General features: G+C 43.4%; 2 protein-coding genes across 2 annotated transcripts in view; both read left to right on the forward strand.

Annotated features, from left to right (window-relative positions):
* The first annotated feature begins 571 nt into the window (after positions 1 to 571).
* RPL37 (ribosomal protein L37) lies at positions 572 to 4193 on the forward strand. The gene is made up of 4 exons (XM_081881737.1): positions 572 to 728; positions 2360 to 2495; positions 3165 to 3249; positions 4088 to 4193. The coding sequence occupies exons 1-4, from the start codon at positions 726 to 728 to the stop codon at positions 4155 to 4157; spliced, it is 294 nt and encodes a 97-aa protein (XP_081737863.1). The 5' UTR covers positions 572 to 725; the 3' UTR covers positions 4158 to 4193.
* Positions 4194 to 8399: 4206 nt separating this feature from the next.
* PRKAA1 (protein kinase AMP-activated catalytic subunit alpha 1) overlaps positions 8400 to 24487 on the forward strand; it is a 37882-nt gene continuing 21794 nt past the window's right edge. Inside the window, exon 1 of the mRNA XM_081881524.1 lies at positions 8400 to 8543. Within this exon, the coding sequence (XP_081737650.1) occupies positions 8441 to 8543 (103 nt within the window). The 5' untranslated portion in view covers positions 8400 to 8440. The remainder of the gene's footprint in view (positions 8544 to 24487) is intronic.

The raw sequence follows: 24487 nt of genomic DNA on the forward strand, positions 1-24487 counted from the left end.
CAAAACAATAAAATCAAGAAAAAATTACAGTTGTTTAAAAACGTACAAGCAAGTTATCGAATACTGTGACCCATTAAAATTCACCGCAGAATTTCTAAGCATCTGTGCCGTTTGCTTTTAGATCCCCTCCAAAAAAAGAAAAAGGAATTTGCAACTCTATGTCCGCTGCCGCCTCCAGGGGTTGTAGCGTCGTTATACTATTATTTGTAAAAACAAAACAAATTCCTTCCAGTAGCACCTTAAAGACCAACTAAGTCAGTTCTTGGTATGAGCTTTCGTGTGCATGCACACTTCTTCAGATACACATACACATATCTGAAGAAGATACAGTATCTGAAGAAGTGTGCATGCACACGAAAGCTCATACCAAGAACTGACTTAGTTGGTCTTTAAGGTGCTACTGGAAGGAATTTGTTTTGTTTTGACTATGGCAGACCAACACGGCTACCTATCTGTAACTATTATTTGTAAGTTACTATTTGCAAGGGAGGCTGCGTAGCGCATAGAGAACTCTGAGACTCGGGCCCACCCCCACTGACGTCACTTCCCCCGCCGGTCCGGAGCCCTTTCCTCGTGTCACCCTTTTCCCCTTCCGCTCCCCCTCCGCATGCCTATTCAAGGGAGCCTATTAAGCGGTTGCGCTTCCTTCGCCGGAAGCCGCGGCGAGGATATTGCGGAAGTCGGGGGCGGAGCTAGCTCTCTTTGGTTGTGGCGGCTGAAGGAAGATGGTGAGTGCGGGATTGGGGGCGGCGGGGAATCCTTTGCCATCCGTCGCCGTTTAGGGCCCTGCGGCCGGGGCCGCGTAGGGAAGCGTTTCCCCGGAGACTGCTAAAGACGGGAAGCCGTGTATTTTTGGCCCCGTCCCTCAGGCGTTGCGGCCGCTCAGCCGCGGGAGCCTCGAGTCCCATAGCGCGAAGAGAGCGCGGGGAGCTGCTACGAGGAGGCCCGGTTGGGCCTACCTGCGCGCTCCGTCTGTCTCGGCAGCGCCACGGGTTGGTTGGGCGGAGGTTAGAGGGGGAGCCGTGCAGAGGCCCGGGCCTGGCTCGGCTCACCTCCCAGCTCGAGCCACGACCCGTAGTCTTGTTTCTAGCGTTGCTTTAAGGCGAGGAAGGGGAGTGACTAAACGTGTGGCTGCAAAGTTGATGGGTTGCAGGTATACTAGCGTGTTAGGCTAGCATGTGTTTGCTCTGATTTCTGGAGTGAAAGATGCTACTGGACTGAGAAGGATGCAGAATGCTCGGGTTTCTTAATAAATAAAATCACCTTAAAGTACTGTAGAAAAATGAAAGCTCTTGGTTCTTTGAATATATATCGCATACATCATGTTGGATAGCTTATGTGTGCGAGTGTACACATGGGTCCCCTAATACTGATGCTTTGGCCAGTTGGTATTAAAATGCCTAAGGGTGTCTCAGTGAACTTTGCGAATGTTCGAAAATGCTTTACAGCCAGATCCTACCCATGCATACTCAGATTAAAACCTCAGTTTCAATGGGGCAGAGGCCTCAGGGATCGCATCACTATAATATTTTATTGGGTTGTGTTGGTATACCAACTGAATCGAACACAACCATAGCAATGGAAAGGTGAACTAAAAAACAAAAAGGTTGGCAAAAGGGTAAGGGGCTTTGGGCACCTTCTGAGGGAGGCTGGCACCCCTTGTTCTTAGAGGGATTTGAAATTCATTCAAAATCTGAAATGTGTTGTCATTTTGAGTGAAAAGCATGCCTTTCATTTAATAATAAGGTAGTGCTGGAAAAGAGCACAGAAAATTGACAGTGCCTGTAAACCCACCATAAATTTTCTGTAGTTTTTGTCATTCAGTGGAAATGAGAGATTTGTGGTTTCATTTTAGAAATGTTTCACGTCCTTTGTATGGTTAAGCCTTCACCAATCTGGTGTCCTCCTAATTTGTTGGACTGCAACTCCTATTTCCTCCAGTCATGACAGGTGTGTTGTGCTGGTATGGGATGATGAGCATGTATATAGTACATTTCAAGGAAACATTCAAAAAGATCCTAGTAATCCCAACAGTGGGCCAGCATTGTTTCTGTCTTGCTGGGGCAAAGACTGAGGGAGAATTGCTTTTCTGAAACCACAAAGTGAATGGCATAGCAGAGATGGGAGCTGAATATCTTGTAGTTCACACTCTTCATATGCTGTACCAACCCAATAACTTTTGTCCTTATACTATGTATGCAAAGTACACTTGTTTTTTTTCTATAAAACACTTGTTGCTCGTTAATGCTTTATCAAAGTGTAGGATTAAGAATGTTCTACATCTGTTTATTCTAATAATGTAACACTGCATATTATTATAATCATAGCATTTGCATAAACGTTTCCATTTATGTTTTAGACGAAAGGAACATCCTCCTTTGGAAAGCGTCGCAATAAGACGCACACTTTGTGCCGTCGATGTGGGTCCAAGGCCTATCATCTCCAGAAGTCCACTTGTGGAAAATGTGGATATCCTGCTAAGCGCAAGAGAAAGTGTAAGTGCAGAACTTCCCAAATGCAGGAACATATCTGACTTTCACATGACTGGTTCTGTGATACCTTGCTGCTTTGAGTTCCATGGTGTTGCGCTATATAAATGCAAATACATAGTTTATAGTGAAAATATTTTGCCTGAGAAAAACAGTGTAGCCAGTTTAATATAACTTTGGATTTAATGAGCTATAGGCAATCAGAGGTTTCATGCAGGCAAGTGACTGGGCTGAGGAAGGAGTAACAGGTTGTGCTATCCTTTTTCTGCTTTGATAGAAATTCAGTGTAGAAATTCAGGCTACTAGCTTGAGCACACTAGTAAAAATGGGCAGGCTAATTACCTGTGTGTGTGTGTTTCACAGTTTTAACATGTGGAGAACAAAAAGCTTTCACATTTCTGAGATTGCTATTCAAATTTTCCACCCTTGGCCTTTTCAAAGAGAGGCAGCATGGGTAGAGTGGTTAAAGTGTAGGGACTAGTATTGAAGTCAACAAGGTTTGAATCCTTACTCAAGCCATGTGTTTCACTGGCTGACATCGGGCCAATCACTCTCTGTGCCTTATCTGTGAGCATAAAAATGGGCAGTAGAACCTGTGGAGGAAAGCTGATACGCAGATCAAATAAACTTGCTTCTTGATTGTAATGCATCACATAATCTTTTTTTGTATTCTAGATAACTGGAGTGCTAAGGCCAAGAGGCGCAATACTACCGGAACTGGCCGTATGAGGCATCTGAAAAAGGTCTACCGCAGATTCAGGTACAGTAGAGTATCCTTCCTATTACAGATAGGAATGCAATGTGGGTTATTTAATGCAAGATCCATATGAATATATGCTGTAAGCTACCATGGTGGGTTTTCTTTTTAATGGGCAGGGTATAAATATTAATAAATTAGAAGTAATGAGTTCTAGCTAACTAGATTAATGTGCCTGTTAGTCATGTCCATTACAACAGTAATTGGTAATAAAGCAATTATAACTCTTAAATGAGACTAAGCGTCATTGAACTCAGTGAGACTTTTTCCTTAGTGAACTTGTGTAGGATTGCACTGTAAATAGTCTTAACCTGGCAGTGTATTCTAAACAAATAGCAGCCCCAATGGCTGATATATTTCCAGCAGTGCATCTTGAAGTCCATTATACTGTTGAAAACACTACCAGGGTTTTTTAATCTTACTACTTTAACCCCCGTCCCCTAACACACACACACACACACACTGTATATACTTGAAACTGAGGATTAAAGTTCACTCATCTGACAAAGCTGATGCTAGTCCATGAAGATTTATGACATAATAAATTGGCTAGTCTTTAAGACAGGTTTGTGTTGCAACAAACACAGCTACCCCTCTGGGGGTGTGTGGAAACATTAAAGGTCACTTTGAAACGTTCAGCATGTTGAGAAGTGTTTATTCATTTTAGCAGCTTATCTATGATGCCTAAAAAAACAAAAGTCTGAACATCTGAGTTCATAAGTGATTTCATTTTTTAACTGAGATAAGCTGATTAAAAAGAACACTAAAATCAGTTAAATGGAAATGTTCGCTCTAGAACACTTAAAGTAATCACTAACTCCACTTCGTCTTGTATACACAGGAATGGATTCCGTGAAGGAACAGCGCCAAAGCCCAAGAGAGCTGCTGTTGCAGCATCCAGCTCATCTTAAGGACTCAAATGTGTTTTTAAAATAAATGGCCTGAACTGCTAAGAACGCTTGTCATCTTTACATGTTCCTCAGTATCTCCTCTTCCACATTGAGACCTTTGTTCAAGCTTGGTTGTTCAGATAGTTCCTGATAGAAAGTAATCTGAAATTTGATGAGATAAATATATAAAATCTCATGTTCAAATATACAACCCCCCCAAAAAAAACAACACTCCCCCAAAACCTTAGTTCTGGTTATGTGAAGCTTCATTTTGGTGGTATGGTACAGTTGTATATGTTGAAGATGTGTCATGAGAAAACTTGCTCCAGAAATTTATAACATAAAGAATACGTTTTATTGGAGTGTCCACAACTAGCTTTGTATATTCGCATATAGAAGATGGTAATTTAGGCTGTAATCCTTAAAGTACTTGGTATAATTCTACACCTGCTCCAAAGCAGTCCCAGTGTTGCACCAAAATGAAATTGTTCCAGGAATGTTCTGAAGTGCAATACTGCATAAAGAAGATCACAACTGTACTTTAATGTGGTTAGCAATGGTAAACAAAAACTCAAACTGCATAGAAAAAAATGCACCTTTTCCCGATGCCAAATATTTACTAAGGTTCTTGTTTCCTTGAGCGCTTGTTGTTATCACTTTGCTTTGTTGGTCTTTACAACAAGCATTGCTTTATTGTTGCAAAGGGGAAAGACTTGATTTGACAAACATCTCAGCATTTTGGGCTTACCTTCAACATAGCCATGTCAGATTTCATTTTACTTAGGACTTCCAAATAATGGGATTATATCCACTGAGGTCTTGCCCGAGGTTTGAAATTGGCACATCAAGTGGGGGCTTTCACATCTGAAATTTATTGAAACATTCCTCTGCAAGTTCACTAGTAAAACGATACTAGGAACAGCTTCATTTTGGTTTAATAGAGGTGGAGCTGCCTTTGTAGTCTTGACCTAAACCATCATACATTTTAGCCTGTACAAGTATTTATTACAATTCAAATGTCGAATTTGTCAGAGGGCATGTGCCCTTTATTATACTGCCGAGTTGCCAGTATATAGTGAATTAAAATAAGGCATATTATGAGATGTTCAGTGTTGGGTATCCTTGACGTAGTGGCGTAGACCCTTTGAAATCGAAATACTTGAGTGTCAGAGATTCTACTACAAGTATGACTAACATTGGATATCACTTACTGTATTTGCATTTAATATACTGCCAAAGTTGTCCATTGTAAGGGGAAAGGTCCAATAAAGTAAGGATTGTGCTATATATGATAGTATTACATGGCCAAAGTTTTGGGCTACATGGGCAAGTTTGGAATTTTGAGAGCGCCGTGAGCATTGACTTCTTTGGTTTTTCCACATTGGTCTCCAACACACACAAACCCAAGATAGCAGAACATAGAATTGGGCAAAAAAAATTAGGTTTACAAGGCAGGTTGCTCTGAGTATTAACTGCTGTAGTTAATACTAAGCACTAACATGAACTGCTATATTCTCTATAATGTACAGAACCAGATTTTTGATAGCTTCAAGAAAAAACTTTTAAAAAAATTCAGCATAACTGGGACTTTGCACATTCAACAACTGGACTACAGAGCTTAAAAGCAACACTTAAGAAAAGTAGCAAAATGCATATTTCTCAGTAATTATGGATTGCCTTCTAGATCATTTGTTGGTATAAGATCTGACAGTGTCTGGTCATTGGTGGGCACAGTGAAGTAGGGCCTTGGTGAGATCTGCTCTGTAAAGTATGCCATCCGGTATCAAATTCTGCCATAGCTCAAAGGGGGTCCGTCTCTGGTTCTAGTTTGAAAGCCTGCAAAGCTGCTGCTAGTCAGTGCACGCAGTACTGATCTCTATCAACCAATGGTCTGATTGATGCTCCAGTTAATGCTTAGGCATGTAAAAGATGGGTTTGAGCATACCTAATTGGGAGGAGAGACCACAGTTCAGCAGCAAATGCATTTTTTTCAGTGGAGTTGTAAATCAGATGCAGTAGTTCCCCATCCAGCAGCCATTTTTGCAGACAATCTCCCACCACCTGCATGCAGGTCAATGGAGGTGTGTGCACTTGTTCTTGGGATACTCCCAGTATTTTGTGATTCACTATGTGCCCTCCCCACCATGTACCACTGCAGCAGTTATTTTGTCCCACACCGCAGAAACTCTGGTCATGTCTACATTTTAAGAAATTCTAGCTGTATCCACAAACCACAAGGCTGTAGTTCCAAAGGCTCTGTTGCACCTTTACGAAGGAGCACTGCTGCCAGAACTGGAGAAAATACTTCATTTGTGTTGCTGATTACATGAGTTGAATTTGATGAGGTGGCTGCTATTTTGTTATAGGCATGGGTGAATCGTAGCCAGTGATTTGCAATAATGTGAACAAAGCCAGACTCAATAGCAGGTACTCATTTGATTGTTCTTTCCAGAGAATGTTATCTGTTTTGTTTCAGTGCTGACTATTCACCTGCGCTAATTCAGGTTTGGCATATTAATGCTGCAATCCTATGCATGCACACTTAAAACATCTACCTTTTAATACAGGGCAACATATTTTTGAGTAACCTTGGAGGGAATCCAGCCTCTCTCTGTGTGAAATAGTGGGTGTGTTTTTATAACGGAAGAGAAGGAGAACTGTGAGTCAGCCTTTCTTCCGCCTAGTGCACCTCCCTTGATCTGGCCCTTGGCCAGGTTCATTTCTGAAGAGAGAATCTCTTCTCTGTGTGTCTGTGTTTGAGCTATTCTGGAATACATTTAGTAACTCTTAAAAACTGATTACTGCCATGTATTTTAATCTTAGCGTGGCCTGCAAAAATTAGACAGGTAAATATCTTCCTATCTGCCAGGAAATGTTTGAATATGTTTGAACCAGTGGTCAGCATCACCAGTCTAAAAAGGATAACAAGGAGGGATCCAGTCTAACATCTCTTGGGAGGGAATTCCACAATATTGGAGCAGACACTACCAACCATGGCTCCGGCTCACCTCACTCGATGACTGGGGGCAGAGCACGTCCAGAATGGTTAGGAGTCAGTGGGCAGCCTTATTCACCATGAATCTGCCTAATCCACTTTGAAAGCCATGCAAGGTGGTGGCAGTCAACCCACCCATGAGGGAAGGTAAGAGAACTGCCTTGGGCAGCAGGATTCACTGGGGCAGCAGATTCAGCCTCCAAGGAATGCAGATCTTAGTCCAGATGTAGATCTTCACTCCCCACTTCTTCCCTGGCACAGGGTGGGAGAGGGACACTTTTGTGGTTTGACTCAGGTGCCAAGATGTCTTGGGCCAGCCCTGCCATCACTATATTATGTGGGAGCGAGTCCCATAGGGCAACGTGCTGCACGAAGGAGTGGATTATTACGGTCTTTTAGTTGTGCATGTGCTGAAGCAGACTATATATATGCACACACATATACCGTATATCATAGAATTGGAAGGGATCTCAAGGGTCATCTAGTCCAGGGATCTCAACTAGATCATAAATGACAGAAGGCAATTATATGCCTTTCCCCACCGCCATGCACTCAAGTCAGTTCATAGCCCAGGAACCGAATTGTTGAGCTTAATTAAAAGGCTTGCGATCCAAATAGCATCTACCTGCGAAACAAGTCCCCTTGAATTCAACCAGGCTCACTCTAGACTTTCTGTCGTTTCCTAATTTCCCAAACAGGAAATTACATACCCTCCAACATTTCACCAATGATAATAGGGACTTCCCATTCCATAATGATAATTATACTATTTATCCCCACCACCACATCTTACTGGGTTGCCCCAGCCACTCTGTGCAGCTTCCAACATACATAAAAACATAATAAAACATTACAAAAAAAAAAAAAAACACAAACACTGATTGCCACCAGTCGTCTGGGGGTCGGATAACTCCATACCTTCCAACATTTCTGCAATGAAAATAGGGACATAAAGCGGGACGTTCCGGGATCCTATCAGAAACCGGGGCGGCTTCTCTAAATCGGGGACGTCCCTGGAAAACGGGGACACTTGGAGGGCCTGGGATTATTTGGAATAACGATCCCCCCGAGGCCTGCCTGCCTATGTCTCCCCACCCGCCTCCCGCCCCTAGGTAAAAGCGGGGTAAAAGCAAGAAGCCGCGGAGTCTCGCTTCTGGGCTTTCGAGGCGGGCGGGCGCTTGTGTGGTTGAGGCTCCTCGCCCCCCGCACAGCCTCGCCTGAGCTCCTCTCTCCTATTGGCGAGCAGGGAGGGCGCCGGGCCGCCTCGCTCCCCCGCTCCCTTGTGCGCAGGCTCGGCTCTCGGCGCAAGATGGCGGCGGCGGATAAACAGAAACATGAGCACGGGCGGGTGAAGATAGGGCACTACATCTTGGGGGACACGCTGGGCGTGGGCACCTTCGGCAAAGTCAAGGGTGAGCGCGGGGCAGGGAGGGCGGAGGCGGCAGCGGAGTGGACCCCCTTCCCGGATCATTTGGGGTCAGGGTGGCGGGGGAAAGGGGCTGTGTCCTTTCCAGCCCAAAGGCTGCTGGCGCCTTTTCCTAACGGGGAGAATTTTTTTGGGGGGGGGGGGAGAGGCGATGGTGGGAGGGGGCGTTGCTTAGTAACCTGGGGAGGGGTTGCATCAGTGGTAACTTTGCCCCCCCCCCCAGTTTTGCAAAACGGGGCTCTCGTTTTTGGGGGGGCGGGAGGTAGGGAAGAAGGTAGGTTGATTGCACCTTTCGGTCTTCCAGCTAAATATCAGGATTGGCTGTGAAAACACCCCCCCCAAAAAAAAAAAATCTGCCTGCAAAACCGCCCAGCAACCCATATCTTATGGCTCTGCTAATGCAAGATGGTCTATGTTGCCTATCCGGATGCAAGTTCACTTCTGTAGAAGGGAGGGTGTAGGATTGCAAGGCTTAACCGCGCAGGGCAGCCCCAAACCTGTGCATGTTTACTCAGAGGTAAGAGCTCAGTCAGTTCAGTGAGGCTCTGCTCCCAGAGTTTGGGATTTGTGTCCTGACAACCTGATCCTTAACAAACTTATTGGCTCAGGACACAAGGTCCCATTGAATTCATTTGGGTTTCTGGGTTGCAGGCAGCCTTGCAGTTGCAATCCACTGAACTTTATAGACGGAAGTAAGACCAACTGATTCTGATATGACTTACTTCCACTAAGTGGTATGTTCATTTATGGCTTGGATGACTCACAGGAGTCACAGCCTGTGTTTTTTCCTAATTAGTTGATGTGGAGCAAAAGTGTGTAGTTTTGTGAACTCACCTTCAGACTTCTTTTCTGTTACTGTCACCTTGCAATCCCTCCTGCTGCTTGCAGCCAGGGCTAAGTTCCTTGTTCTTGCCCTAACCAGTTTCAACCAGTCCAGGGCTGCATGTTTGTTTTTTCCCCCTCCTCCCATTCCCCATAAGCAGCTTTTGCTGAGATCTGTCCTGAAAGTGATATGTTAAAATAAGAGTTTTGGTAGATATGGTCAGGTAGAGAATTGTGCTCTGTCTGGAAAACTTTACAGCAGTAATCAACAGTCTATAAATTCTTTCTAAAAAGAACAGGCTAGTTATGAGTGCTAAAGCCGAGGTGATTGATGTGTATACATGGAATCTCAAGTTCAGGGTGTTCTTACTAAAAGCTGGCAAGGGTGGAAATTGTTTCTCTGTTACTTCTTGCCCAAAAAAAAAACACACAAAAAAACAACAACACCCCTCTAAAATCACCATTGGAGATATTGCTAATGGGGTCTTGGATCTTATAAGCCAATCTTAATCATGTTTACTTAGATCCAAGTCTCAGGGGCTTCACAAAAGAAATGACTTGGAGGAATAAACAAAACAGATACAGATACCACAGTAATTAACTCAGCATCATAAAATAATTACACACATTAAAGTAATAAAGACAAGGTAGGTAGTTGTACATTTAAAACTAGCTGAAATAAATGAGGATTTGGTTCGTCTTCAGAATAGTTTTGTAGTCTGGCAGACTCACTTTGGGAACATATTCTAAAATTATGGTGTTGCCAGAAAGTGTCCAGCCTCATCACCCACTTGTAACAGTTAGACAATGATTTGGCCCTTGGGATTGTACTTCAGACTCCTTTGCTCCTTCTTTGCATGCTTCAGTTCCCTCCCTTGCTTCCCGGTTCCTGCTTTTGCATTTCAGCCAGGTGAGCTAGAAGTCATAGTGAGGGTGGGGATCCGGAACATAGGAGTGAGAGTGTGATCCCAAGGAATGGCCCCAACAGCCAGACCATGGTTAGCTGTGCATCAAGCTGATGGATTAACCCAGGCATCACTTTATTTTGATAAAACTTAACTTTGTTGCATCACATTCCTCTTTCTTCAAATTGTGGGTGGAGTGATTTGCTGTCCTCCTCGAGGGTGTTTTCAAGTGGAAACATGGAGAGATTCTCTTCCTATAAGGCTAATCAGAGGATGTTTTGTTGTCCCTTGATAGCTTTTCATAACATGTTACCTCTTGAATTTTGACTCTCGAGGTAGCTTTCTGCACTGATTGTTGGCTTGGGCTGGCCCTTATTTAACTTCCCATTAGGATGATACCTGGAGCAGTGCTCCTCCTGAAGCTCATATGGGGGGAAATGTTTCCTCAAATATAGTGGCCCTGCTGATTTCATGCTCTGATGGTAATCAGAGCTAGTATCTTGAATTAGTCAAAGTGTAGGTGATCCAAAGTGATAATCAGCCGGTTCATACATCACTTTAAACCATGGTTAAGCTTAACTACGGCTTAAAGCATGCTGGTGTACATAGGAAAAATAATGCTGCCTTTTCATTCCTCCACTGCTCCTGTGCTATCAAGAACTAAGCCATGTCTTGGGTTAATGTATCCAAACCCAGGGTCATGGTTTGTTTGACAGAGACTAACCATGTGCATTGGTTCAGACTTCTAAGCCAAACAGTGGCTTAGCTCTCAGTTGCATGGCAACCATAAGGTTAGCTATATTTAAAAGTGATGTGCTAACGAGAGCAGTGTGTCTTCTTTGCATGATTCTGGCAAGCAATTGGATGGTAGAATTTTGTATCTGTTTGCACCTCGGGTAGAGAGCACTACCTCTACAGGAATAGATCTTGGAGGTTGCAAGAGCCTAAGTGACTGTGGCAAACCATTTTCTTCAGGGACTGGTGGCAGACTGCTTACCAGATGCAACTGAATAAATCTTGCACAATTGCACATTAAAGTTTTGTTTGCATTAGTAAGTAGCTGTGATGTGTTGGCACCTACTATCTGACAAGAAGAGCTTTCCGTACAGCAGATGATCACTCTTCATTTGTGGGGACAATGTAGAGGAAGATACTCTCCGCTGTTTGTCCAAATGTTCTGTCTTGAAAAACATAAGGTGCAGATACCTTTTCCAAGTGCTTGCTAAAATGACTTATTGACCTACTCTGCAGAAGGTTCTGAGTGTATTTGCAAGCAGCGTTAAAAAGCTGTTAATGGATCTTCTTACTGTTGCTAAATTGCACAGAAATATTCAAAACAGTAATTTGCTCTTTATTATGTTTGGTTTTTGGACTTGACAGTAAACTTTGAACTGGTACTGTTTTGTCGCTGAGTGCTGACTGGCTTTCTAGTCTGTCTGACAAAGTTCTGTGTCACTTGTTCAGAAAGCATTGGCCAAATAAATGGCATTGCCTAATTTGGACCCGTGTACTAAAGTGGAATACTTTGTAGTCAGTGCTGTGCTAACGGAAGAGTAGACATTAAGACTGTATAATGTGTATCAACCAAGTTTAGGAGCTAATGAATTGTGATTGTCTAGAGGACCTTGTAAGGCAATTGCTAAAAGTAATAATTGTGCTGGATTAGGTGATTATCAAAAATGAACATAAAATCAAAGTCCTAACCCAGGTTGTTTCTTTTCTTTCTAATTCAGTACTTGCTGTGTATCTGCAATGTGCCGTACCTACTCTAGTCAACAAGGCCTTGCAGCTTGAACCTCCCATGCACATTTATGTAGAAATTTGGAGAAGTTTGATGACACTTATTTCCAAGAAGGTGTGCATAGGGTTGCAGACTTAGAATAGTGTTTTGCAACCTATTTTCAGTCTTTTCATGAAGTGACTAAAAGCAGGTATCCATTTGTATTCCGGATATATGCAGGTGGGATTAGTTTGATGCTATTAATAAGTCAAATAATTGGCAGACCTGTTTTAAAACAAACAGAACTGGAACAATGTCTGTAACAAGGCCGCCTTGTAGCTTTTAAAATTTATTTTAAAGGTGGTATAAGCTGTTAATGCAAACCTCAGTGGAGAAATTATCTCTCTTGCAGCAATTGCTCTGTGGGCAATTCGAAGAAATATATTAAGCATCTGCTGTTTTGCTTACTGCTGTCTGAGACAGGATTTTCAGTTGGATGAATCACTAAATGTACGAATCAAAATGCCAATTTCGAATGCTGTTCCAGCATCTCTGACTAATACTAGCAGAGCTGAATTGACATAAGAGGGGAGAATGTTGGTGTGGTAATAACTGGGCAAGTTGTTAGTTCTCTTGTGTAAAGGATCACTGAGGGGGCCTTTCTGAAATGGAAGTGTGTGTTGAGGTCATGCATACATGTATGTATTTGTGGAACTTTTTACCCTGTCTTTTCCAGCAGGCTTTCAAGCATTTTTATTTTGGGGCTTGAACAGCTGATGGAATCAGAATCATCACGTGAGTATTTGGATAGCATGCAGCAGATGCTTTGTTCTTTTCCTGTGTATCTTCACAGGAAATTGCAGCTCAATTACGTCTGGGTGAGGTCTTGTTCCGTCTTGCAAAGAAGAAAGCAGTTATCGGCAAGGAAATAATCTTCTTCCACATTGCACAACCGTTTTAATTCAGGTCTTCCCTTAAATGAGAATTTCACTGTCATCCCAGCCTATGTTAATTAGAGCTTGGCAATTACTTAAGTTCTTTGGCCCCAAACTAAATCTTTAGGAGCATTGAGCACCTTCAGGGAGGTGTTCAGGGAGTTTTTAGTCCTGTTGGCCCTTGCATGACCGTTGTATAGCACTACATTCGCTTACAGTCTTAGAAACTTGGATAGAAAATTATTCGCCACATGGCTCCTGGAACCTAGGTCACGGGTGCAAAAACACAAAGTCCAGTCGCCATTTTGTCCTTTTTACAAGAGTGACTTGCGCTGTGGCAGGGGGAGCGGTACTTCACTGCGCTGCAGTGTTCCTACTTTGGAGTTGGACAGGAAGGCTTTTCTCCTCCCATGCCCTCAGTGGCAGCTGTGGCAATTTTATTATCGAGTCTCAGTTGCCATACATGGCAGCAAGACTTCTGGAAGTGCTCGCATTCTGACAATCCTCCATTGCAAAACGCGCTAGCTGATTTCGAGTGCTGATCATGTTTAGTAGGAGCTGGAGACCTTCAAGAGCTATGTGGTTTGGCAGGAAGGGCCACATTTCAGTGGCAGAACATCTGCTTTGCATGCAGAAGGTAGCAGAACATGGATCCAGCATCTCCAAGTAGGGCTGGGAGAGACCTCCAGTCTGAAACCCTGGAGAGTCTATGCTGATCGCTATAGACAATACTGAGCTAGATCAAGCATAGGCAAACTCAGCCCTCCAGATGTTTTGGGACTACAACTCCCATCATCCCTGGCCACTGGTCCTGTTAGGTAGAGATGATGGGAGTTGTAGTCCCAAAACATCTGGAGGGCCGAGTTTGCCTATGCTTGAGCTAGAATCAGGCATGTCCAAAGTCCGTTTTGGGGGCCTAATCCAGCCCACCGGTTGGTTTAATCCAGCCCTTGCGGCAATTTCCAACTTTGGGGTAAAATCATAAAAAAAGCTGAACAACTTCAATCCTAATAATCAAATCTGGCCCTCTTTGAAAAAGGTTTGGACACCACTGAGCTAGATGGACAAATGATCTGACTTGCTATGGCAACTTCCTGTGTTCCTAGCAGCCTCCGAACATAACTGGTAATACAGTCTTTCTGTTTTAAAAACAAGATCATCTTCCTCCTGAGTCTATTATTTTCTGTACTCCATATCGGAGGTGGCCAGCTTAAAGTCTGCAGGCCATAAAGTGCCTGAAATAACTTTATGAGGCTCCCAGCAGTCCTGCCAAATTTGATTCAAGGTGTGGTTTAAGGTCCCCCCCCCCTTCTCTCTCTCTCTCTCGCAGAAAAAGGAGCAATGCTCAGTTAAGGCAAGAGACAGCAGCAGATCTACTTGGTGAACAGAGCTTTGGGGAGGGACTTTTGTTCCTTTGCAATCCTGTTGATGATCTCTCAGTAGGGTGTCTGCATTACGTTCCTGTGAAGTTACTTCTGGTTGTACCAGTTTTGCTCAAGACTTTTATCATATGCATGTGGGTTGGATTGTTGGAGAGTTTGGATGGAAGCTGCCTATCTTTGCTCCGTCCCCTCTGTACTAAAAGGGATTTCAGTTCTCGGAATAATGGTCCTCATGTGATACCATCCACATCCAAGAGGGAAGTGTCATCAGGTTTGGGGAGCCCTGAGATTTGCAGAAGTACACGTCTGGGTTGGGGAAAGGGGCCCTGTATGCTTCAAATGTGCTCAGTGGACATGGATACTGATTAATTATACGGGGCAGGGTGGGGAAAAAATGGGAGGAAGGGGAATAGAGTGGAATATCCCGGACCGGCATGTTGTAGACGGCAACGTTTTGTTGCACATCCCATTTGTCTTCTGTAAAGTGTTTTCCTGGTGGGTAGATACTATCTCCTGCTGGTGCTTTCACACACAGCCTGAACCTGTGCATATTTACCTGGAGGGGAATCCCACATGTGTACATGTGAATGTAACTTTTTGTAGAAATGTGGAGTCCGTCCTCGCCCCAAACTTCCAAAGGTTTCACATTGTGAAATAAGCTTAGAACCCACTGGGGCAGAAAAGAAAATAATCTGATTATTTTATTGCCCTGCTAATCCCTCAGCATGTCAGCTTTCTTAGCGGATGAATTGTAGATGTTAAGGAAATAAATGTTTATAGACCTGAAGGTGATGGTCTCTGTTCCATTTGGTGGGAGGCTTGTTCCAGGAGGGTACATGATACTTACCTTTCCTGTTGTATCTCAGTTTCATTGGAACATCTTCCCTAGAGAACTCTACCTTGCCCTTAGGGAAATGACAGAAGCCAATGCGTTTTGCCCGACCTTTGAAATTATTGACATTTTAGCTGCTAGTTTTAGAGTGAGCTGATCGCCTGATGATAATGATCGTTGTTACTGGTTTTATTGTATGTGTTTATAGTCTCTACACTGCCCTGGGAGGTTGCATAACTGGTAAGGTGATCTATAAAATTTAAAAATAATAATAATAACCTGCTTGAGTTGCTGAAGAACCGTAGCTCACATAGAAATCCTGACTGGCTAATCCATTTCCCCCCTCCCAAAGGCCTCTTGCTATCATCGTTTATAGCATGCTGTGCTGTATGTTTTATGTTTCATAACAGTGCAAGACCTAGTCTTCTCAAGGCTACTATTTTGACCTGGGACAACGGTACTGCTATGTTTTGTGGTTCTTGAATCATATTCTGCCCACGCTTTGTTATGAGAAATAATACTCATGTTCTAGGATTTCTGTTTTCTCATCTAGTTGTTACGCACAGCTTTTAAACTTTTGTTGAAATTGGGCTTCGTTGTGCAGGCCATGTGCCAGGCTAAACATATTCTCCAGAGCATCATAGAATCGTGGAATTGCAGAGTTGGAAGGGACCACAAGGGTCATCTAGTCCAACCTCCTGCAATGCACAAATCTTTTGCCCAATGTGGGGCTCGAATCCACAACCCTGAGATTAAGATACTGTACCAACTGAGCCATCCCAGTATCAAATCAGACTTTGTTACTGTGCTTTATGTATGGTATGATGAACTGGAAGTAATGTGAATACAGTACCATGCTAACTTTCCTTCTATGCTTAAACTTGGACACAGTACCTCTGAAAACTGGCTGTCTTAATTCTGTCCTCAGAATCTGTAACTCTCTGGTTCAACCCACCTTAATCCAGGTTTAGGCCATTTTAAACCACTTGATTCATGTTTTTAAATAGGTGGTGCCCACGGTGAGCTATTAAAAAAAACACAAAACACCTTCCTGATAAGCAGGCTTCAAAATCTTCCCTGCTTGTCCAAATCTGTTAGACAGCAATCTGAATCCCATTTACCTGGGAGTAAGCCACAGTGAATTCAGTGAGACTGACATCTGAGTGGACATAGTTAGTTAGGATTGCAGCCCGTCAGTATACACCAAATGACCAGCACAGGCATTTAATGAGACCAGGCAGGCTAGTAAGAATAAAAACGACGACTAGTAACCTTTTGTGAACTTATTAGGCATGCTAGCTGAACTTGCTTCACTTTGGTAGTTAGAATTTTGCATCTGAGTATCTTGTGTTCTGATTTTAGAGAAAAGCTGTGTTTTGTGTCTTTGCTTTGTGTGGGAAATAACTTGATGGAATAAGGAAGGAAAGTCTGCTTTGCCTTTTCTTCCTTTCCCACAGAAACCAAGGCAATGCTATGAACTCTTCAAGCTTGCTTTGAACTTTGCAATTCGGTCCCAGAGGTGGAAGCAGCCAACTGTCTGTCGCCAATGAATTTTTCGTCGGGTCCTTTGAACACTTTCTGCTTACCAGAGATTCTTGTTCTCTCTCTTTGTATTAAAAGCATGTAATTTAGCAAATTTAGTTTGGCTGCCTGGCTTGTCTCGAGGTCTTCCAGAAACTAAACAATAAAGCTAAATTGCTTTCTGTTTGAGAAACTGTAAGAAGAAATTGTGGAGGTGAAGAGGGAGGAGATTCCAATGATCAAAGATGACTAGGCACCAAGAGATGTGTTTTTCCCCTTCCTTATTAGCAGTTCTCTCCCCCTCCCAATAATATTTTATTAAGGTTTTTTCATAATACAGTGCAAGAAAAAGTAACCTAAATAAAAACAGAAAGAGAAAGAGAAAATAAAATGCAGAGTCCTCTCTTAAAGGTCGATCTTAACCCTTGTCTCACATAGAAAGGGGTGAGCTTTCCTTTCTTCCCCCAATCGCCCACCCTGGAAGATCTTCCCTTCTCTGCCCCTCATAAAGGGTCCTTCACCAGCCATCAATCACCTTCCTGTGTATATAATCCCAATAAAACTCCCAGAGTAGAGGACACCAAGAAAAACGAAAGGGGAGGGGGAAGAGAAGAAGGAATATAAACAGAATAGAAGCAAAAGAAAAAACAGAGAGACGAAAAGGACTTCTGATTTTCCATCTGTCAAAGAGTATTAGCAGTTCTGTATAGAAAAAGATATTCCCTTGCAAACGTTTCACAGTCACCCTTGGAAAAAAGCTGCTTATTGATTTTAAGGCGTTCTCTATTTATCTAAATATTTGGCCATGCTCTGGCAGTTGCAGCTTCATTTACCAGTGCAGATAATCCATGTAGCATATTTGTCATGCATCACGTCATAACTTCCTCATACATTTTCTCTCTTGGGATAGGGAGGCCAAGTGCAAATGATTTTTTTTTTTTAATCAGGGGCGTTTGCAGAGGAAATGAGTGACTTATCTCAGGACTTGATAGTAGGTCCTCTAGAGAGTGATCTTGTCTGTAAATTAGGCTGCCTCATACAGCTCCTACCAATAAACTAGAGAGCTCAGCAAGAGATCAAAGTTCGTGGTTGGTTTGCTGCTGTTCATGGTTAAGGGAGAAGCAAAAGGGAAAAATCGGCATTCACAGTAAATGATTGTCTACTGCAAACCAGAGTTTACTGTCCATAGTTTACAGTGATGTGCAAATTGGGCATATGAGCTTTGTAGCTCTAAATTTCAGTTAGACAAATGTTTTTAAATCTTTATTGTGATATGCGTTGAATTCTAATAAAAAAGGTAAAGGTACCCCTGCCCGTACGGGCCAGTCTTGACAGACTCTGGGGTTGTGCGCCCATCTCACTCAAGAGGCCGGGGGCCAGCGCTGTCCGGAGACACTTCCAGGTCACGTGGCCAGCGTGACAAGCTGCATCTGGCGAGCCAGCGCAGCACACGGAAACGCCGTTTGCCTTCCCGCCAGTAAGCGGTCCCTATTTATCTACTTGCACCCGGGGGTGCTTTCGAACTGCTAGGTGGGCAGGTGCTGGGACCGAGCAACGGGAGCGCACCCCGCCGTGGGGACTCGAACTGCCAACCTTTCGATCGGCAAGCCCTAGGCACTGAGGCTTTTACCCACAGCGCCACCCGCGTCCCTTGAATTCTAATTGTGGTATACATTTTATGTGAGCCTCTATTATAAGGTGTTGATTAACCTACAAGGCTTTGGGGGGTTTTTTGTATTGCAAAAAGGCACACAAAATATACAGTGGTACCTCGGGTTAAGTACTTACCGTATTTTTCGGTCTATAAGACGCAACAGACCATAAGATGCATCTAGTTTTTGGAGGAGGAAAACAAGAAAAAAAATATTCTGAATCCCAGAAGCCAGAACAGCAAGAGGGATCGCTGCACAGTGAAAGCAGCAATCCCTCTTGCTGTTCTGGCCTCTGGGATAGCTGCACAGCCTACATTCGCTCCATAAGACACACACACATTTCCCCTTACTTTTTAGGAGGGAAAAAGTGATTCTTATAGAGCAAAAAATACAGTAATTCGTTCCGGAGGTCCGTACTTAACCTGAAACTGTTCTTAACCTGAAGCACCACTTTAGCTAATGGGGCTGCCTGCTGCTGCCATGCCACCGTAGCACAATTTCTGTTCTCATCCTGAAGCAAAGTTCTTAACCTGAAGCACTATTTCTGGGTTAGCAGAGTCTGTAACCTGAAGTGTATGTAACCCGAGGTACCACCGTATACCCCTCCATTCCAAACACTTGGATACGTGCATGTGTTCTCAAACGGGAAAACCGATTCGGTTTTATGTTTGACTTGCTGGCATTTGTACACTTTATTAGGGAGGGGCAATAGCACAAGCGTGGAGCATATGTTGTGCATGCAGAATGTCTCTTCTTCAGTTCCTAGCATCTTCGGTTAAAAAGGGATCGGGCAGCTCAGCTTCCCAATGTTTTGGATGATAGCCTCTACCAGCCCCAGCCAGCATGGTCAAAGGTCAGGGATAATGGGAGTTTTTATCCAAAACATTTGGAACATACCATGCTAAGGGTGGCGGAGGCAAGTGTTGATATAAAAAAATCTCTGACTGAGATCTTGGAGGGTTGCTGTCAGACACAGAAGGCACATAGCAATCTTACATCAGGTTGTTCAGAATTGATTGTAGCCTTTCTTTTCCTATTCTTTTCTAGTAGAATATTTATCAAATAGGTTTTGGGGTTGAATAGAATCCAGCAATATCTTGGGGTTGGGGGGGAATGCCACACAGTGGATGTTTTGGGGAGACTTCCAATGTGTAGAATAGGTACCGAAAGTTAGGTGAACCTTATCTTCCATTGAAATCAGCAGGAACCCTATCCCCGTTTGAAACATTGAATTCAGTGGAAAACAAGCACATCCAAGTACCTTGTTCTGTGTGTCCTTGAAAACCACAGTACTTCAGGTAGAACCTGTTTGTTCGTTGAGTGTTTGCCAAATGTGGGTAAGCTTTGGAGCATTTGCTCTCATGCATGATACAGGGTTTTATGTAGAGGAAAAATTAATCTGAAAGGCATCAATGCGTCTCTCTCTCTTTCTCTCTCTCATGCTTGCATACTTATGCTCCTGCTACAGTTGCTCCTGCTACAGTTGCTCCCCAGAACTCCCAGGGTGTGTGCAGTAAAACACAACGTTGGGTGTTAATCATTACAGGCAAAATGCTAAAACCCTAAAAACTGTCAAAACAAAACAAATTCCTTCCAGTAGCACCTTAAAGACCAACTAAGTCAGTTCTTGGTATGAGCTTTCGTGTGCATGCACACTTCTTCAGATACACTGAAACAGAAGTCACCAGACCCTTCTATATAGTGAGAAGGTGGGGAGGGGTATTACTCAGAAGGGTGGTGGGAATGGGTGATTGGCAGATAGCTGTGATGAGCCTGTTGACGACTCTTAACGACTGCAATAGGTCTTACAGGAAAAAGCAAGGGGTGAAAAGGTGAAAAATGGCTTTGTCATGTATAATGAGATAAGAATCCAAGGTCTTTGTTCAGACCAGGTTTCTCCATGGTTTTAAGTTTGGAGATAAGTTGTAATTCAGCAGCTTCTCTTTCCAGTCTATTTCTGGAATTCCTTTGTAGTAAAACAGCTACTTTGAGATCTTGTATAGAATGTCCTGGGAGATTGAAGTGTTCTCCTACTGGTTTCTCTGTCTTGTGATTCCTGATGTCCGATTTATGTCCGTTTATTCTTTGGCGTAAGGTCTGGCCTGTTTGTCCAATATAGAGAGCTGAAGGACACTGTTGGCATTTTATGGCATACACAATGTTAGACGATGAGCAATTAAATAGTCCCGAGATGGTATGTGTGATGTTGTTGGGGCCAGTAACCGTTACTGGCCCCAACAACATCACACATACCATCTCGGGACTATTATCACATTATCACACATAATGGTAATTACTGGCCCCAACAACATCACACATACCATCTCGGGACTATTTAATTGCTCATCGTCTAACATTGTGTATGCCATAAAATGCCAACAGTGTCCTTCAGCTCTCTGTATTGGACAAACAGGCCAGACCTTACGCCAAAGAATAAACGGACATAAATCGGACATCAAGAATCACAAGACAGAGAAACCAGTAGGAGAACACTTCAATCTCCCAGGACATTCTATACAAGATCTCAAAGTAGCTGTTTTACTACAAAGGAATTTCAGAAATAGACTGGAAAGAGAAGCTGCTGAATTACAACTTATCTCCAAACTTAAAACCATGGAGAAACCTGGTCTGAACAAAGACCTTGGATTCTTATCTCATTATACATGACAAAGCCATTTTTCACCTTTTCACCCCTTGCTTTTTCCTGTAAGACCTATTGCAGTCGTTAAGAGTCGTCAACAGGCTCATCACAGCTATCTGCCAATCACCCATTCCCACCACCCTTCTGAGTAATACACCTCCCCACCTTCTCACTATACAGAAGGGTCTGGAAACTTCTGTTTCAGTGTATCTGAAAAAGTGTGCATGCACACGAAAGCTCATACCAAGAACTGACTTAGTTGGTCTTTAAGGTGCTACTGGAAGGAATTTGTTTTGTTTTGACTATGGCAGACCAACACGGCTACCTATCTGTACCTAAAAACTGTATTAATCATGGGTAATAAAATTTCTCAAAAGTTTCTGGGAATAAAAAGGAGTTTCAAAGGGAAAGCAGAGCTAGCTTGATGAATTTATTTAAGAACTTAACACAGCAATGGCGTCACTTGCTGAAAAGACTCTGCTTCCTCATCTTAACTCTGTACACTGAAAGCATATTCTATATAGGCACTGAATATATCAGCCTGCCTCAGACCATTTTTGCATGTCATGGTAACCCATAAACCATAGTTTGCTGTGCACAAACCTTCCTTCCTTCCTTCCTTCCTTCCTTCCTTCCTTCCTTCCTTCCTTCCTTCCTTCCTTCCTTCCTATTCACTCCAGTAAGAAACAAACCACAATCCCTGGCTTTGCATTGCATCTAAATCTTTTGCCATTAGTGACTTTACCAATTGTGGTTTGTTGGAGCAAAACAAATCGTAATCCCTGGTCTGCACATAACACAGTTAGCACAGAGGAGAGAAAAAGTTCCGGTAAGATGGTTCATTACCTCTGCAACATATAATTATGGCTTATTGTGACATGTGAATGACTCTCTCCTTGTAACTCAGCATTGCGGTCTCCTGAGATCTCAGTTGTGGTACCACAGCACCTTCAGACACCCTCTTGGTCATCTGTCCCTTCAAAAATAAATAAACTGAAGATTGGGTTTTTGGTGCATTTTTGAGTTGTTTGTTGGTGGGTTGTCTTCTGTTGGTTTTGGAGTGTGTAGGTTTTGCCATTGTTTGGGGTGTGGGGTGGTGGTTTCACAGCATCACCAGTATTGCTTTTGGGAAATGGGTATTTTGTGATGCCCACAACAGTTTCTTAGATTTCCAAATGTTTCTGAGGCCCCAAAAGTCTGGGGACCCCTGGTGTACTCTGATGGGGAGTGGCTCTCCAGAGGTCTTTCCCAACACCTACTAACTAAGGTATTTTTCATAGTAAATGCTGGTGCGCTCTTTTGCATGGGAATCATGTGCTCTTTTTACTGGGCCACAACCCACCAGTGTTGTTGTGATGTGAACACTTCACAGTTTCTTTCTCATGCTCCATTGAGCTTGTTTGCCACACGAGGCTGTGTCTTAGAGACCCCCTGAGCACAGCTGCTGACTCTGTAGCAAAACATATACTGAAGGTAAGCTGAAACCAGGCACAAGCATTAAAACCTCACTAGGAAGCCTTGCCTACATATTCCAGGACATAACATAGTTAAACATCTAGATTGTTTGGCTTACCTCCCTGTGTGAAGATGTGTTAATTGGTGGTAAATTATTAACAGAACCACCATCCTAAAAGAGGGGCAGTGTCATCTCTTAATGAACTAAGTGTTTCAAAATGTGCTGGAAGCTTTTTTGTTTCGCAGAACTCCTGTCTAAGCAAAATAAGTGGTCAAACATTAAAAGGAAAAAAGCAATAATAGATTTCAGTACCTTTAAATTGTGCACTGTTTTCTCTGAGTCATTAAGACCACAGTATCTTTCTGCTTGGTACACTGTGTTTTTCATTTGGCACAGACTTTGGCTTAGCATTATGTGCAAACCAAACTATGCCTTAGCACAAGCAAGCAAACAATAGATTTCCAGAGCAAAGATCATGATCGCCGTGTCTTCCCTTGGTCCTGCTATACTATCCGGGGCTAAACCATGGCTTGGGGTTGTGGTACATCTGAACCTGGGCCTGTGGTTTGCCTTGCTGCAGAGAAACCATACAGTTGAACCAAGGTTTGTTACTGGTTTGCCACTCATGGTTTGTCTGCAGCAAGACAAACATCAAATCCTGGTTTGGGCATTAGGTTATGTCAAGCCATAGTTTAGGACTGGGTAGCGCAGCAGAATCAGGACTGAGGGAAGAGCTCAAGTGCTCTAATATATGCTCCAAGAACCTGCACGTTAGTACAAGCAAGGAAAGCCATGATTTTGCTTAGAGTTACATGAGAACTGGCCAGTGTTCAGCTAGTAATGTGCTTCATTTAACTACTGAGGATTAAATAACTCTCAGGTTTCTTGAGTGGATTTGAGCTTTTTAGCATCTACTCCTTTGCTTCCCTTTAACTAAGCTTCACATTTTACAATTCTTTTAAATGTTTCTGTGTTGGGTTTTTCTGGACAGTTTTCCATTTCCTAACTTGTTACTGCCTCCAAACAGCTTAACTGTTGTGTTAGTCAGACAATGCTTTTGATTGGAGCTGGGGGCTCTGTTATACAGTGGTTCCACTCCTTTCTCCTGGGCCATGTCCAGAAAGTGGTGGTGGGGGATGAGTGTTCAGACCCCTGGGCTCTCACTTGTGGGGTGCCTCAGGGTTCTGTCCCCTCCCCCAATCTTTTCAACATCTACATGCAGCCACTGGGAGAGATCATCAGGGGGTTCGGGTTGGGTTTTCAGCAATATGCGGATGATACCCTGCTCTACCTCTCCATCAAATCAGAACCAGTGAAGGTGGTGAATGTCCTGTGTGAGTTCCTGGAGGTGGTTGGAGGATGGATGGCGGCTAACGGATTGCAGTTGAATCATGACAAGACAGAAGTACTTTTTTGGGGGGACAGGGGGCGGGCAGGTGTGGGGGACTCCCTTGTCCTGAATGGGGCAACTGTGCCCCTGAAGGAGCAGGTGCACAGCCTGGGAGTCATTTTGTATTCACCTCTGTCGATGAAGGCCCAGGTCAATTCTGTGTCCAGGGGAGCTGTCTACCAGCTCCATCTGGTATGCAGGCTGAGACTCTACCTGCCTGCAGACTGTCTTACCAGTGTTGTGCATGCTCTAGTTATCTCCCGCTTGGACTACTGCAACGTGCTCTATGTGGGGCTACATTTGAAGGTGACCCGGAAACTACAACTAATTCAGAATGCAGCAGCTAGACAGGTGACCGGGAGTAGTTGCCAAGACCACATAACACCGGTCTTGAAAGACCTACATTGGCTCCCAGTACGTTTCCGAGCACAATTCAAAGTGTTGGTGCCCATCAGATGTCAAAGAGATGATGATGATGATGGTGATGATGATGATGATGATGATGATCATGATCATGATCATGATGATAGGTCTATTGTAAAATGTATTTTATTTGACTTTTGACACTCCTGATATCAAGGTTTGAGGCAGGTAACATGTTTCTTATTCTGCTCTGTTGCTGCTTCTCAACATCTGGTTAGAATAAAAATGTGCTGCTTCCAGAGTGTGCAGAG

Source organism: Podarcis erhardii, assembly GCF_964252035.2.
Source record: "Podarcis erhardii genome assembly, chromosome: 11".
In the NCBI taxonomy this organism is placed as follows: Eukaryota; Metazoa; Chordata; class Lepidosauria; order Squamata; family Lacertidae; genus Podarcis; species Podarcis erhardii.

Excerpts from the sequence above, each read along its gene's own strand:
- RPL37 (XM_081881737.1), top strand. Across the intron at positions 2,496-3,164 it reads TGCTAAGCGCAAGAGAAAGT|ATAACTGGAGTGCTAAGGCC; the intron begins GTAAGTGCAGAA and ends TTTGTATTCTAG. Across the intron at positions 3,250-4,087 it reads AAGGTCTACCGCAGATTCAG|GAATGGATTCCGTGAAGGAA; the intron begins GTACAGTAGAGT and ends TTGTATACACAG.